Raw genomic sequence first — 16,617 nt, 5'->3', positions numbered from 1 at the left:
GCTGGGTCTGGGGACCCAGAAGGGGTCCTGCAGGACCAGCCAAGAGGGTCCTTGGCCTTGAGTAGGATGGAATCAAACTCGAGCCAGCAGGAAGTGAGAGTAGAGTTTACTGAAGATAACAGAGAAAGCAGATATAGACGGAGGGAAACTGAAGGACAGTCCCAGACAAACCTGAATGGTTGGTCATCCCTACCAGTCCATCATGATCATCTGTCTGGATCTTAGAGTCTTGTTTTCTCTTACCAGTTATCTGAGACCTGTAGTCTGTGGCTGGGACTCTGATGTCAAATTCTAGAACATGGAGGGTCTCCCTGCCTGGAGTAGTGCTGGCTGTCTGAGTCTCCACCTTTTTATTCTAGTCTTTGTTGTTGGGACCTTTCTCGATTACCTTCTTCTCCTGGATGAGGCTGTCTTTTGGTCAGTGTTTCCCAAAGTTAGTCCTTGAATCTCTGTGCTCAGAAGTGGGGCCCATGCTTGGGGCTTAATGCCATCTTGAAAGTCTTAATAATGTCATGTTTGAGTTTGTGTTTTGTAACCGAAGTCCAGTAGGACAATGGAGCATACGCCAGCTCATGAGTCGTCCTCCTGCCCGGACAGGTTCTCGGCCATCTGCTCCCCTAAGCCCTGGTGCCTCAATCCATCCATCCTCCCCTTCCTCCCTGCCTCCACCCTGCCGTCCTTTGCCCCTGGCTGGGCTCTGAGAGCAGGTTCATGGAGGTTTGGCAGCATGCACACCATGCCGAGGAGGGACATGGTGGTGCTACCCCCATCTCAAGCGAGTGGAGCCATGGGCAGCCTGACAAGAATGAGCCTCTCACTCATCCCGCATCCAGGTACGAAGTTTCTGTGTGGAGATTCTAATCCCTCAGGAGTCACCTGTCTGGGTGGGTTGAGGTGGTGGATCCACAGGAAGGGGAGATGGACCTCTTGCCCCTGGCCAGGGCACAGTGTGGTGTGTTGCATCAACCCAGCAGCTTTAGGGAGGAGGGTCCTGGCACGTACGCAGCTGGTGGCAAGACGAAGTCCCCTGGGGCCCGTGAAGGTCTGCACTCACCCACGGAGAATCCTCTGGCCCAAGGGAGTACCACATTAAGTAGCAAATAAAAAACATCGTGATTGGCCAAGAAAGAAACTACGGAAGGGAAGGAAAAAGTGTATTTTATACAAGGGTCCCTGTGTTTTCATTTTGCTCTAAGCGATGCAGATTTAGTTGTCCCTGTTTCTAGGCCTCACCTTTGAATTTGAGTTTCTAGAATCGTAGCCTGGGAATCTGCATTTCAACATGCTCCCCAGCTGCTTCGAATGCACCCCTAAGTTTGAGAGTGCTGCAGGGTCCTTCTGTCCCCTAGCTTGGCTGAGTGCGCAGGGCTGAATACATCTTCTCTCTGCCTCAGTTGTGTTCTGTGCCCACCCTGGGCAGTGTGGGTGAAAAAAGAGAGAAGTCAACTCCTCTGAAATTTCAACTTCTACCATTGATTTCCAACTTAGCGGGGCAGTGGTCCAAACTGGGATGAAATGGGGTCCTGTAAGCATCAGCACCTCTGCATTTCTAGCTCACCAGGATTCCAGGTTCTTCTCTTTCCAGGCCCAAAGTAGGGCTGCACTTGGTCATGTCTTTGAAGGAAAGCCCGGTCCTAGGACCTGATTTGGTGTATGAGGCACCACATTCCTTTCCTGCTTCATTGATGTTTCCAGAGAATAGGTGTTCCATCAGTTTGTGTCGCTGTGTTAGGAGGATGCAGAGCAGAGCCCACTGTCAATAGACCTGTAGCGTGATTGAGATACAAACAAATTTAATCCCTGAGATTTTGTGTTGATTGTCAACTGCAGTGCAGCCAGTCTATCCTAATGAGACACAGACTCCATTCTAATGAGTATGGCTGTGTGGACATGTGTATGAATATATATTTATATCAATATATACATATACTTTATATAAATGTGCTGTAACATCTGGTTTGATGTCTGCCATATTCATGCACTTTATGTTAGGAAAGATCATTGATAACATATGTGTATCTATTTCCTTGCTTCTGACCACCATGAGGTATTTGTATGGTTGTTAGTGAGGTGAACTTTCACATTGATTTATTTCATGGAATATTGCCTTGGGAGAAGTCATATATAGGTATAAATGAGGTGTGTGCCCAAAATTGCATCAGATATTTAGAACTCCTATTGCATTTTCTCCCAGAAAAATGTTATGGAAGGAAGGACTTCCTAAGCTAGGTCTTAAAAACCCATTTAGTACCTTGCGAAGCTGTAACAACTATCATATGCCACATTTGCAAGATGGAATGGCCTAAACATTATGGTATAATCCTCCCTTTCTGTGTAGCTTTTGGGGTACGAGGACAAAAGGTGCCCTGCCCTGGGGAGAGGCTTTGGGAAGGAAGACCAGGAAGTAAGGGAATGGGGGAGGGTAGAGATAGGTTCAAGGGAAGTGAGAGAGGGGGTGGGTCATTGTGTGGAGGTTGGATGATGGAAATTGGGGCTCCCCTCACCCTCCAACCCCAGACCCACCTTTCTAGAATGCCTAGCCACTAGTCTCATCTACCATCTTCAGACCCAGACCTCATTCCAGCAAGGTGGTGGATGGCATTTAGTGGGAGGGTTCCCATGGACATAGAAGCTGTCCCCCTCCCCCACCACAGTCCCTTCTCTGCCAACGAGCAGGGTGGACTGTTGCTGCTCCCACATCCACCTGGAGCCTGTTAGCTTGGGGCCACTGCCCCCAGGTTCTCGGTTTAACCCGCATCTGCCGTAGTGGATGTGTCTGGTCACCCTGCCCACTCCCCGCAGGTTCCACGCCACATCCTGTCTGGGGCAGCCTTGAATCCCTGCTCTCGTTCCTGACAGTCTCTTGCCTGGGGCTGGATTTCAGGAAACTGACCCCAGGTCACCTGACTCTGGCTGATGCTGAGATGCGCACGGAACCCACTTTTCCTGATAGCCACGGAACCCGTCCACACGGCATCTGCTGCCCAACACCTTCCTTCACCCCATTCCACTCTGACCCTTCAGACCCAGGCCTCCGCCTACCCTATGGCTTCACCATTTTCCCTACATTTGTCTGACTACGAAAGTGTCTGCTAGGGTCCTCAAGAGCCAGGGCATTTAAGTGGGAGCATTTGGGACACTAGAGGCCACCTCATGTCCAGGTCTGAGAGCTCAGCCTGGAGGCATCTTTTCATTACAGTGAAAGTGACTTTGAGCTGTCCTGTTTAATGCCAAGTAAGTGCAATCCTTAGGTTTTGGCCGCCTCCCAACCTCACCCTCATCCAGGCAGAGTGCGGGCGCTGCCCTGGCCTCCGGCTACATGTAGCCAGCGGATACCTGATGCAGCTCACGAGTGGGCAGCATAGTCAGGCGCACGTCCGTATCCACGAGGCCATGAGCACTCCAGCTGTGAATATTTATGTAATTATCCCGTGGGCAGTGTTTTAAAGGAAAAGCACGACGCTCCAGAAAGCATAGAATACAGAGGACTACCCAGAGAGAAGGCTTCGCTGAGCCCCAGGGATTAAATAGGAGTTAGCAGGCTCTGGGGGCTGGGATGAGGCTTCCCTGGGTCCTGTCGAGTTGAGAAGGATGTGAGGTATTTCAAGTGGAGATGAAGCAGATAGCTGTCATGTGGGTCGAAGCTTCTGTGAACGTCTGGGCGAGAGAGATAAATCGGGAGTCACGGTGTAAGGTGGGAAGAGCGTGGCACGAGGTGAGGAAAGGCTGAGAATTGAACTCTGGGGGAACTGGAGTGAGGGAGAGGTAGAGGGGCACGGGCCAGTGCACACTCTTGGAAGAAGCAAGTCTGTGAGGGGAGGAGGGGGTTTGGATGGAGGAGAGGCTCTTCTTGTCTTTGGGAAGGAAGGGACTTTCAAAGCTGACAGGAAGGATCCAACAGAAGGCAGGAGGGGACCCAGAGTGCCGACGGAGGGATTGGCTTTTGACAAGACGAGGCTCCTCGCTCCATCAGTCCAGGGAAAGAAGGAGAGGATGTGTAGTTGCAAATGGCTCATAGATCTGCAAAGGGAAGGGAAGGCAGTTCCTTTCTGGTAGTTCTGATGAAAGAGAGAAGGTCACCTCTGAGGGTGGAAGGGGCAGAGGTAGGGTAGTGGGAGGGGGTTTGAGGAGCATGGAGAATCAGGCTCAGAAAAAGGGCGGAAGCAAAGGTTGTGCACAGTCCAGACCATAGGCTGGTCTGCGAGGACACAGCTGAAAGAACTGGCGACACAGTCAGCCCCGAGCCTGGACTCTGGACTCTGTACAGCCCTGCTGGGGTCGGCTGCTGTCCCAAGAAGCCAGATGCTGCTGCCATCTTTGTTGCTTCTAGAAAGAATTCTTCAGTGTCCGTGTTCCTACCTTTTTGTATCACCTGCTCTGGAAGCAAAATCTTGGAAGGAGACGTCTGATTTGCTGAGCCCAGGTCATGTATTCACGTTGCCTTACCTGCCACGGGAGCCAGGAAGCTGGCATTTTCAGCAGCTAAAGTTGGAAGATGCGTTCTGTTCCCAGCAAGATTCATAAGGTGGGAAGGGCATTCAGGCCCTCGCAAGTGCAATAAACAAAAGGCAGACACCTCCGTGACATGGCCCCCTGTCCAGCCACACTCTGGCACATCCAAACACCCAGAGGCCAGCTCCTCCCCCGGAGCTGCCTGGGATCTTTCTCAGGGTGGAGATGGTACTGCTGCAGATGCATGGTCTCTTTCCTTATTTGGGTGTGTTACTGTGACGACCAATTAAATGTCTCCTTAAATTTTCCGAACACCCCAGGTGGTGGGGCCATCCCTTTGGAGAACCACACTAGAGGATTTAGTGTTCAGGAGGGGAAGACCACTTTTGGCCAAAGGGTAAATTCCAAGAATATTTAATATGCCGCCCAGCTGATCTGAAATGACACTTTAGCTTAAAGTTCATTATTAAAAAAAAAAAGAATATGCTGACTAATAAAATTTATTTATGCCCTGCAGACATGCACAGCTGTTGTTGAGAAGGTCTCTGAAGTGCCTGTCATTGAAGGGCATTGGATACACAGCCAAAAGGATCATTTTAGCCTTAGGTAAAACTCAGATTTAGCCATGGTTGGTGAACTTAAGAAAGAGGTAACAGAAGAAAAAGGAAAATAGATATGCCAATTAATAGTAGGAAGGGTGGGGCGCCTGGGTGGCTCAGTCATTAGGCGTCTGCCTTCAGCTCGAGTCATGATCCCAGGGTCCTGGGATCGAGTCCCGCATCGGGCTCCCTGCTCCATGGGAAGCCTGCTTCTCCCTCTCCCCCTGCTTGTGTTCCTGCTCTCGCTCTCTCTCTGTCAAATAAATAAATAAAATCTTTAAAAATAAATAAATAAATAAATAAAAGTAGGAAAGGACTCTTAGGAACGCAGGCCAGAAATGCTACAACTGTTTGGGTCGAAAGATACTGGTCAAGAGGAGGGGTCTGGAACATTATGGAGGGTGTGGTCCTATTAATGAGAAATGGCAGTCACACCATTTGGAATCTGATTTAGGACCAATCACCAACAGTCAGAAATATTTTTGTTGAAGCCTGGTGTAAGCCATTTATAGAAATCAATCTATTTTTAGGAATCATTGAGTTGAAAAAATTTTAGATCGATTCAAGGAGGATTTACATAACTTAGTTGCTGGTTCTTAAAGTTGAGTTAGTGAAGCCTCTTTGCCTCGAAAGAACATGACTGTATAATTTCCCTTGTTCTGTACAGTTTGTCAGACAAATTCTTAGGCGACTTTTCAGTTCAGTGAGTGAACCAAATGTCATAGGCAGTTTTCTTACCAATTAGCAAAAAAAGCGTGAATGAGAAAAAGTGAGTGTTACAGGGAGAATCAGGACCTAGACAAAAAAATTCTTGGACAGTGAGAGCAATCACACAGAGTAAGATAAAATAGAAGACTTCGTTAGGAAATTGTACCCAAGAGTTCTTGGATTCCAGTGGGCTTTAGCTTATTTTAAAACCATCACCAAATCTATTTGTAAATTGTTAATTGTAGATGAAGTGCTCTTGAGTAACATATGCTAGTCTCAAATTCTGCGCTTTGAGTCTACTTAGGGAATAATGATTAAAGTCCACAAGGACCGAAAATCACACTCTATGTCATTAATCATTTTTTCCTCCAGAGTTAAGAATTCATCAATAATAAAATATAGATTCAAGTGTTTCACCTTTTCTCTTTCAATTTTTTTTCTTGAAATCTTTCATTAAAAAAAAAAATGGGCTGTCATTTTCCAAGCTATTGGAGTGGTCCAAACCTTTAGACTCATTTTTGCTTTAGGGTTTTTATTTCTCAGACTATTGTAGTTATTTAATGAGGAAGCGAGAGACTCTAATTCTCCTCTCCTTTCCACTTTCTACCCTAATCTTGGCCTCCTGCTGACTTGGATCTTAATTCCTTAAAGGGTACCTAGGGAGTGGTGTTGGTATTTAAATCCTGGGCAGGTTGTCATGGGGAATAAAGAGTAGAAATCTGTGCTTCTCTGAGGCAGGGGAGGTGGACCTGTGAGAGACAGTTTTTGACAAAACACCAGGGCAACATAATGGCCACAACTTGTCAGCAATGCAGGGGGTTTCCTCTCAAAAAAAAAAAAGATTCTTGGGTAAAGTTTCTTAACCTGGGTGAGAGGTTGACCTAGGGACTCTTGAGTCCCTTCCTGTAAGTTTCTGGAATGATCCATCTTCCCTCCCCCCAGGTGAGCAGGTGCTTCTGGGACACAGTAAGACACACTGAGGGACAAAGTGACTTTCCTCCTGAGCACAGTCTTTTTTGATGGTGCCACGGACTGGCTTTTTCAGCCCAGGTGATGATAAACCTACAAGAAAGATGGGTCTTTGCTATGTATGCCATTGGCAGATGTGCTCTTTGGGCCAGGATTAAAAGGATCCTTTTTCAGGCCAGTTGAGTTATATTTTTATCACCGTGCCTTGATTGTTTTATGAGAATTGTATTTCATTTTGTAAAAAGTTTTCAAACAAAGTTACTAAAATAGAGTTTAATTTCACTCGATCTGCATTTTTCTTTCTCAATTAAAATTTTTGTGATAAAATTAGCTCCTTAGTAAGTTTTTCAAATGGGCACCAGGCACAGAAGAAGTTTAATTGTTTGGTTCCATATTTGGGGACTTATTTTTCATAACTTGTGTTTGTATTTTTACATGGATAGTGGGAATGTTTATAATTTAGTTAATAAAAATGTTTCAGAGTGCCTCTCCACAGGTTACTAATTAATGACCGAGGTAAAAGGTAACTTAATAATGGGGAAATCTGGGGGTGCCTGGGTGACTCAGTCATTAAGCCTCTGCCTTCGGCTCAGGTCATGATCCCAGGGTCCTGGGATTGAGCCCCGCGTCGGGCTCCCTGCTCGGTGGGAAGCCTGCTTCTCCCTCTCCCACTCCCCCTGCTTGTGTTCTCCCTCTCGCTATGTCTCTCTCTGTCAAATAAATAAATAAAATCTTTAAAAAAAAATAATGGGGAAATCTGGTGGACAACTTTTTAGACATAGGATCAAACATAGCATCACTGATAATAGGACCACCTGACATCCAGCATGATGCCATGGGAAGAAGGGGTCCCACAGAAAGTAATCTTGCCAGAATGCTTATTCTGAATCAGATCATGAAAAAATAATCAGGCAAATTCAGATTGTGGAACATTCTGTGATAGAAAGGACCTGGACTCGGGCGCCTGGGTGGCTCAGTTGGTTAAGCGACTGCCTTCGGCTCAGGTCATGATCCTGGAGTCCCGGGATCGAGTCCCGCATCGGGCTCCCTGCTCAGCAGGGGGTCTGCTTCTCCCTCTGACCCTCTTCCCTCTTGTGCTGTCTCTCATTCTCTCTCTCAAATAAATAAAAATCTTTAAAAAAAAAAAAAAAGAAAAAAAAGAAAGGACCTGGACTCTTCTAAATGTCAATATCAGGAAAGACAAAAACCATGGGCAGGGGCTGCTCTAGGTTATAGGAGACTCTAACTTGACAAGTAAATGCTCCATGTAATCTTGGATTGGAACCCAATGGGCATTATTAGGAGAATCAAGGAAATTTGAATATGGACAGTGTGTTAGATAAGATTTTTGTACAAATGGTAAAATTTCTTAAGCATCAAAATGTTGAGTTTCTGTAGAAAAGCCCATGTTTTTGGGATATACCTGCTGAAATATTTAGAGTTGAAGCATAATGATGTCTGAAACTTACTTTCAAAAACTCAAAAAAATAAAAAGTGTGTGTGTGTGCGTGCGCGCACGCATGCATGTACAAGCAGAGAAAGCATGCATGAGAGAGTGCACAAATGTGGCAAAATGTTAACGTTTGGTGAATCTAATGAAAAGTATATGGATATTCATTGTACTGCTGTTTGAGCTCTCCTGTAGGTTTGAAAATGATGCAAAATAAAACGTCGGAAAAAGTAAATTAGAAAATGCCACTTTGTGGAATGATATGTTTATCAAATTATAAAGCAGACTAATCTCACATCATAAAGTTAAGACTTTTTGGTGGAGGGTATATTATTTAGTTGAGTAAGAAGCTTATTCTGGATATGACTTTAAATACATTTGCATAACATTTTGCAATTTCATGTGTCCCATTTATTAATTTCATTTCAATTCAGCATTTATTAAGCACCTACTCGGAGGATACAGGAGTGATGAAGATACAAATGTGGGAACAACACATGAAAATGAATATGTGCCACAGAGCATGATAGGTGCTCTTTGAGATGGAGAATATAAACTTTGTATTTACGTAACAAATAATTTTTATGATCATTTTATGTTATTATTTTGTGGGCAAGGAAATAAAATCTCAAAGTGGTTCAGTGAGACACCTAAGAGTCACATGCCTGGTGGGTGGCAGGGCAAGGATTTACTACAGGGGATTGGTTCTCCTACAGCCTTAAAAGTCCCCCACCAAGCCTGGGCACCAGACAGGACGACTTGGGGGTTCATCTCTGCCTCCTGAACTTGGAGGCAACTGCACAACTTTAATATTAATCCATCCACTCATCCGTCCATCCATCCATCCATCCATCCATCCATCCATCCATCCATCCATCCATGACATTTACTGAACACATACTATGCCATCTGGGAAAGCCCTGAAATGATGGGCTGGAATCTCAGAGGTTTCAGAATGGTGAGCATTGGCAGAGAAGCCTGGGTCACATGATGCCATCTCTTCTCACCTGCTCACCTTGAAGGCTTTTGAAGTCAAAGTGCCTCACACTCCACCTATTATGATTATTATCTGCTTCTTAAAACATTATTTGAAAGATTACTTTGTATTTCTACCTGATTGATCATGAGCAAAGTTCAAGCCATCTTCAGCTCAGTCCAAAAGCATGCGGAGAGAAGATGACAACTCAGTCCTTCCTGGGCATTTCTTCCTCCTTATGTTTGATTCCCAAATGTTATTTCTCTGAAAATGCACAACTCTGCCTTTGCTTTTCTGCTTCTAATGATTCCATAGTCTGGCGCTTTCTAGCCTCATGAAGGGCCCTTGTTTAGATTGGTGAATCTCATGCGTCATTCATGAGTGCTTTGAAGAATTTTGAGTGATCAAAAAGCAAACATAAATAACGATAATGAGAGTTTAACAGAAGGAGCCATTTAAAAGGTGCATAATTTTAAATGATCAAGTAGAAAAGAATAAATTCATACCTATTGGTTTGACTTGCATGAGCCGGGCTGCAAATCCACTTTGGGGACCACTCACTCTGCAACATTTTGAATCTGCAGGTCTCAGCTGGAGTACTTGGCAAGAATCGGCTGCAAGTTCCATAGCAGTGGTGGTGATGGAGAATCCATAGGGTCTAGAGTCAGAAGAAAGGAAGTGCACCCTAGCAGTAGTCAGGGCACTCAGATGTGTGTTGAGGAACATCAGAAACAAGTTCCCAATGACGAAAAGGAGGGAAGCATTTTGCTGGAATGTCCCATCCTATGGACACTGGAAGATGAGTTGGTAGAATCAGTGGGCTTATTAAATTAGACCAGGTGGCAGGCTCACATAGGTGGTGGGGAGGGGGGCACACAGACCTGTCTGCACCTGCTCCTAGAGTTGGAATTTTTAACTGCTGTGCCTGCCTCAGAAGAATCACATATTACCTTGGAACAGGATGAAGTGAAACAAAAAGAGTATCCCTTCTGAGCCACCGAGGCTATTTCATGTATTTGGATTTTTCAGTAGCAGAAAGTGTAACTTTGGAAAAACAATGCACTCAAATAATCCTCAAAATGTACTGTAATATAGCTCCCCATCTCCAGGCTCCCCGTAATGCAATCATAGTATATTCAGAAATAGTGGTGTTTGGAAGTTTTCTGACAATTTATTTCCCCTGGGATAAAACAGGTCAAATATCAAGTATCTCTTAGTTTCTGTGGCCTAGCTAATGATCAGTGAGTAGAATACACACAGGCTCAGGATTTTTATGCCTAGAATACTTGGACGTGTTACTTAACCTCTTGAGAGAGAATGTTTGTGAGGTGTCTAACAGTACCTAGAACAAAGTAACCATTAGGTCATAAACTATTTTTTTTAAGATTTTATTTATTTATTTATTTATTTATTTATTTATTTATTTATTTATTTATTTGAAAGAGTGAGAATGAGAGAGAGAGAAAGAGCGCACATGAGAGGGGGGAGGGTCAGAGGGAGAAGCAGACTCCCCGCTGAGCAGGCAGCCTGATGCGGGGCTCGATCCCGGGACTCCAGAATCATGACCTGAGCCAAAGGCAGTCACTTAACCAACTGAGCCACCCAGGTGCCCCTAAATCATAAACTATTAGGTAAATAGGTTTTTTGGGGTCTGTGTGTATGCTATGATTGTAGAATTTTGATGGAAGAGGTTAAGACTGCTTTGAATGATTCCTGTATCCAAAAATGTTTCCTTTGTATTCTATCTTACTCATATCTAAAGGTGGCCTTATTTTGATGTGGTCTAAGACAGATATGCAAACAGTTTTCAGGAAAATACATTTGTTCTGATTTTTCCTAATTTGGAGTTCTGGGATTTCCTATGAATTCCTTCACTATGTGATAATGGTATGTGTCTTTTGGAAATTATTTCTCCTACCTTTAGTATTGCCTTATGGTTTTCAGACTACCTTACAATTCCTAATTAGATTTTCTCCATGAGGTTGGATCATTTTTTCCAAGGATTGGTAAACAATCTGGGAACATTAATCTGAGCCCAGGGAGAGGTTTTTTCTCAAGATCAAAGAGCCAGTGTTTGACTGGGATAGAACTGGCTGAACTTTTTCAGTAATTGGTGTGACAGTTCTTCCTTCTGCAGAGAATAAGCCAAGGGGCTTCTTAGAGCAAAGAGGAACCTCTGTGACCAAGACTACTGGTTCTCAAAGTGTGGTTGAGAACCCATTGAGGTACCCAAGACCTTTCAGGAGGTCTACAAGCTTTGAGATTCTCCTTTTCCCCATAACAGATCTATGTGATGCCAGATTTTCTTTAAATACTTCAATCAAAACAATATGTCACAACAAATTAAATGCAGAAGCAGATAGGAGAATCCAGCTGTCTTTATCAATGCACACTTTTAAAGAAACTTTAAAGATGTAAAGTAAAGCCACTATTCTCTGTACAATTTTTAAGTTTTGGAAAATATAGTAATTTTTCACAAAAATATGGTGTTTATGTTTAAACAGATGGGTTTATTATTATTTTAAGTGAATTAGTGATACATATTTTTAAATTTTCTCAACTTTTATATTTAATATAGACACATACCAACAGATATAATCCACATAAACAAAAGCTTTTAGAGGTTCTCAATTACTATTACAAGTGTGAAGGGGTCCTGAGACTAAAATTTGAGAATCATTGTCCCAGAGATTTTGGCTTCTAGTACCAGGTTTGGAACATTTACAAGTAGCTACTAGTTCTCAGAATTTATTTTTTTAAATATATGACTCTTACCATATTATGGTATGTAAAAAATATGGAGAGGAAACTCCCTTATTTTTTTCCCCAAGAAATGAAAGGATCTCACAGAATCTGAGTACTGCCTCTCTCTCTAACGAGATGCGCTCATCGTCCAAATGGCTCTACTGGGCTAGTTAATAAGGTGGGGGAGTCCTCTTCTGAAAGTCACTGTTGGATCTGTTACTTGGGGTCAGGGAATGTGGGGGGTGGAGAGAATGTGGGGGTAGAGATAATCCTCACTCATTAACATGTTAACACATTTAACACCTGTATTTGTTGTCATACCAGGATCTTTGGGAAATATATAGACTCTCAGGGTTCAAAATCCAAGCCAGATAACTCTTGAGGGAAGGGGTAGGAGCTCCTGGGGTCCACTGTGGGAGACATGCTGGGATTCATGAGTGGTAGGGTGAAGAAGGGACCAAAGTCTCCCCTTGTCTCTTCCATACTTCTGTACTGTCTTGGCCATGGGCAAAAGAGTGATCAGGATGAACAAGAAAATTAAAAAGAGGGAGAATAATCAGGATAAAAGGAGACAGTGGAGATGGTGCAGGGGAAGGAGGTGCTATCACTCTACCGAATAGCTGCTCTGCTCTCAGTTCTGCAGCTGTGAGCTCTCTAAGACCTGGATCCAACCAACGGCCATGACACTCCCAGGAGACACTCTTGGCTTTTGGTCCTGGGAAGGCTTAGCACATGATGCTTGTTGCTCAAAATCAGATTTCTCGAAGATACAGACTTTAAGATGCTCTGTAGGTTGGTTAAAAATCAAGGGTATAATGATTAAGATGTGACAAAGGTTAATGAATAGACCTGGAGGAGAAAGAAAAGTGATTATTTGGTTTTGAACATGGTAAGCTTGAGAGTCTGCACCCAGAGAGAGTTGTCCAATAGGCAGTTAGAAATAGAATCTGGATCTTGGGAGAGGGGTGGATAGATGCTTGTTGCCTTCAGATCAGCATCATGTAAAGATGGTCAAGGTTGCAGATAGATGAGGCGACTTTAATAACTGTATCTCCTTTGCTTTAACAGCTTTTCCATGTGGCCTATCTTATCATCAAATTTGCAAATTCTCCTCGCCCTGATCTTTGGGTCTTAGAAAGATCTGTAGACTTTGGAAGCACCTACTCACCTTGGCAATATTTTGCTCGTAAGTAATCTTGCTTGCCATGTTATGCAGGGCTTTAATTATTTGCAACAGATCAACACTGGATTTAACTGGAAAATTAGTCTCTCAGTTTGGCAGATTAAGGACTGGCCAATTTTAACTCTCTAGGTTACTCTCAGAACATCCCTATTTCTCAAGCCTGTGTGCATTAATTCCAAGGATACACATGCAGAACTGAAGCTGAAATACCTTTTATGGTAACAGTTTTTGCCACTATTTAGGAAGAAGCGGGGTACCTGTAACTGGGCCATAGCTCTAGTCCTTTTCCTTTTATGTAGAATTAGGGACTAAGTTCCATCTTTATGGATCCTGCATTTCACATTATTTACCTTGACCCTGTCATCTTCAACTAATGAAGAATGTCAGTGTCTCTGAACCCTATGATGAATTGAGGTGATGGGAGTTTTGCTTACAAAGGCACTGGGCTTTCCATAAATGCTCCTTAGAGGGTAAATTTGCCTAATGGGGGGGGGCGGTTAGAACCACATCTCCAAACATTGCTATTGAAAGTAAGTGGCCTAAAATGGCTTGGTATTTTCTTTCATGAATTAAAACTTTATTCTTAGCTTTTGTCTAAAAATCTTAAATTCTTCTCTGTTCTTTCCTTCTGATGTATTTTCTGAAGGAAACATAAGGTTCCTTAAAAGATTTATGACAAGATGATAATATTTTACTTTATAGTGTTAAAATGTTTTCTTCCTAGACTCTAAAGTAGATTGTTTGGAACAATTTGGGCAGGAGGCAAATATGGCTATCACCCAAGATGACGATGTACTTTGTACTACTGAATATTCCCGGATTGTACCTTTGGAAAATGGTGAGGTAAGCTGATATGGGGGGAAGGGAGAGATGAGACTCAGAAATCAACACGAGGATATAAAATTTTGCATAATTGTGAAACTTGCACTTTCAAGATCTAAGATAGATCACAATAGAAACCAGAACTTGGAACTAACTAGTAAAGGAATCACATCGAAGACTCCCAGAATGAGTTGGGTTGGAAATTCTGTTAAATTTTTAATTAATTAATTAATTAATTTTTATTTATTTTATTTTTTTAAATTGAGGCATAATTGACATCGGAAATTCTATTTGAGGTCTCAACTTCTTTTCTGGAAGTCAGGGTTCTGGATTCAAGGCCCACAGGTCTTGAACTGTCTTTTCTGTTGGAATGTTTAGAAAGTTGGCTACTGGTGATTGAGGTGAAGCTTCCTCCCACTGCTTCACAAATACATATCCCCCGTAAGGGTGAGGAGATGAGGGGTAGGTGATAGCACAAATCCCTGGTCCCTCCGGGCAGGGTGGGCATCATCTGTAAGGGAGAAAAGAATTGCTGTCCCTTTGGGGTTGCATTTGGTTCTGGTACAATTGGCTAGGCTATGGTTATGGGACATGGGAAAACAGAATGGGGAAAATCGGAGAAGAATTCCATGGAAGTTGTGAGGCCATCATGAGCATGAAGTGAGTTTCAAATGAACTTCTTTAAGGGTGTCAGTCTCTCTGTTTTAGGTGGGGAGAACTTTCTTGAGCAGCTCTATCCAGTACCTTCCAGTGATTGATGAGTGTCTCTAATTGTTTGGCACTTGGACTTCATCACTTAAAGCATTAAAACAAAACCTGGGTTTTGTACAGATCTTTTTTTGTCTTCTCCACGGTCAACTCTATATCAAGAGACTTCTTTTCTTCAACCTCATTTAGGTTTTTAGATAACTTTAGCTTTGTTTCTTTGATGTAACCAAAAGTTGTTTTCTTATATTTATAGATTTTAACATTATATTTTCAACATTTCATAGTATTACAACACCATAACTACACTGATAGAACAAAGGGTTTGAAAATGAAATAACATTTTTTGAGAGCCCAGGTCTTACAGAGAGATTGCCAGAATTTGGAACTAGGAACGAGAAGGGAAGACAGAACTAGCAATGATATTTTTAGACATAAACAAGATCCAAGACCACCTACAAACATCTAATGGCTCAAAGAAACCAAGTGCTTCCGGGCATGTGAGTTATTTTTAGTTACTTGTGGCTATATTTTCATGAAGGGACTTTTTTCCTCCTGTGTGTGTGTTGTGTGGTTATTTTAGGTTGTGGTGTCCTTGATAAATGGTCGACCAGGTGCAAAAAATTTTACTTTCTCTCACACCCTGAGGGAGTTCACCAAAGCTACAAACATCCGCCTGTGTTTTCTCCGAACCAATACCCTTCTTGGACACCTCATCTCCAAAGCACAGAGAGATCCAACTGTCACTCGGCGGGTGAGTAGTGTTTCTACATGCCTACAGAGCAGCTTTTTAAACTTATTTTTGCTTATCAAATTCATTGCCTTTCAAGTAATCTTTATGGCCAGTAATGGTGTAGGCATAGGAGTTGTTCTTGTATGAAATACTAGATGTAATTTTGAAGGTTGTTGAAGAAAAATTATGATATTCAAAGAGGATGAAAGGCAAAGATGTGTTATTATATTACTGCTATTATAACAAATAATCCCCAAGTCTCAGAGGCTTAACAAAATAAAAGGTCGATTTCTTGCTCATGTCGCAGTCCAGTGTGGGTTAGCAGGTGGGATCAGTTCTATGTGGTCATTCAGGGGACCAGGCTCTTTCTCTCTAGAGGTGCAGCCATCCTGTGGGACCTCAGAGTTCTCCTCTATATCCCCTGTACATGGTCAGTAGATGAGGAAGGAATGAGAGCCTAGAGAAGACCCGCCTGCTCCTGACCACACAGGTCACCTCCACTGGCAGGAATTGGCGGTGTAGGCCCACCTCTGTGCAGGAGGCTGGGTAATGTAATGTCGCCACAGTGAAGGACACATAGGTATTGGTGAACACCAGTGCTGTCTACTGCATTGGGTGAACATCTGTCACTCTCAATATCAGGACAGTCTGACAGGAGACCCTGTCTCCTGGGCAGAGGGGGAGCCAGCAGAATAAATGTCTTAAACTCACTCTTCTCCTAACCTCTAATCTCCTGCTGGTGCCTCCCATTTGGCCAAACCCAATGGGAAGCCAGTGGGCAAGAGATCCTGTTGCAGCCCATAAAGTTCAGCCCCTGAGCAAAGGGCAGAAAGAGAAAGAGAAGGGGGGTCCTGGAGAGTGGACCAGGAAGGGTGAATAGAAGATGCCCAGTGTACCTTATAGAGTTTGGCTTCTTCTGTAGGTGATATCAGAGAGCTGGAAGAGGAAGGCAAAGAGAGAAGCAGGTTTTACTACAGTTTTGAGCATTTTCCAGAAAGGCCAGTCATCTTGGGTGTAGGTGGCTTGTCGTCTGCATTGTCTGCCCCTTTAGCTCTCTCTGGGCTACTGTAGGTGGTGACTACCTTGGATCCCAGAATGAAATTTATAGGGGAGTGCTGGGCTTTCTGGTAAACTGTAGCCAGACTGGGTTTCCATTCCCCAGGTATTTCAGAGCCTTGCCACAAATGTACCTCACCATCTTTTTTTTCCTTTTGTTGTTTTTTGGGGGGGTGGCGGTTACAAGATTTGTACTTGTATGTATGTATATTTTTCACT

At 43.5% G+C, this 16,617-nt stretch overlaps 1 protein-coding gene and 1 long non-coding RNA gene across 2 annotated transcripts in view; both read left to right on the top strand.

The window, feature by feature from the left end:
* LAMA3 (laminin subunit alpha 3) overlaps positions 1 to 16,617 on the top strand; it is a 250,592-nt gene that overhangs the window by 46,929 nt on the left and 187,046 nt on the right. The window contains exons 3-5 of the mRNA XM_081802541.1: positions 12,968 to 13,085; positions 13,807 to 13,925; positions 15,193 to 15,363. Of these exons, the coding sequence (XP_081658667.1) occupies positions 12,968 to 13,085; positions 13,807 to 13,925; positions 15,193 to 15,363 (408 nt within the window). The remainder of the gene's footprint in view (positions 1 to 12,967; positions 13,086 to 13,806; positions 13,926 to 15,192; positions 15,364 to 16,617) is intronic.
* On the top strand, positions 847 to 12,217 carry LOC145716772 (uncharacterized). The gene is made up of 2 exons (XR_014139656.1): positions 847 to 4,525; positions 4,970 to 12,217. It is a non-coding gene; the product is annotated as an uncharacterized LOC145716772 (long non-coding RNA).

Source organism: Leptonychotes weddellii, chromosome 13, assembly GCF_054177405.1.
Source record: "Leptonychotes weddellii isolate Sample4059 chromosome 13, ASM5417740v2, whole genome shotgun sequence".
Lineage (NCBI taxonomy): Eukaryota > Metazoa > Chordata > Mammalia > Carnivora > Phocidae > Leptonychotes > Leptonychotes weddellii.
This window is presented reverse-complemented; position numbering and strand designations above follow the sequence as displayed.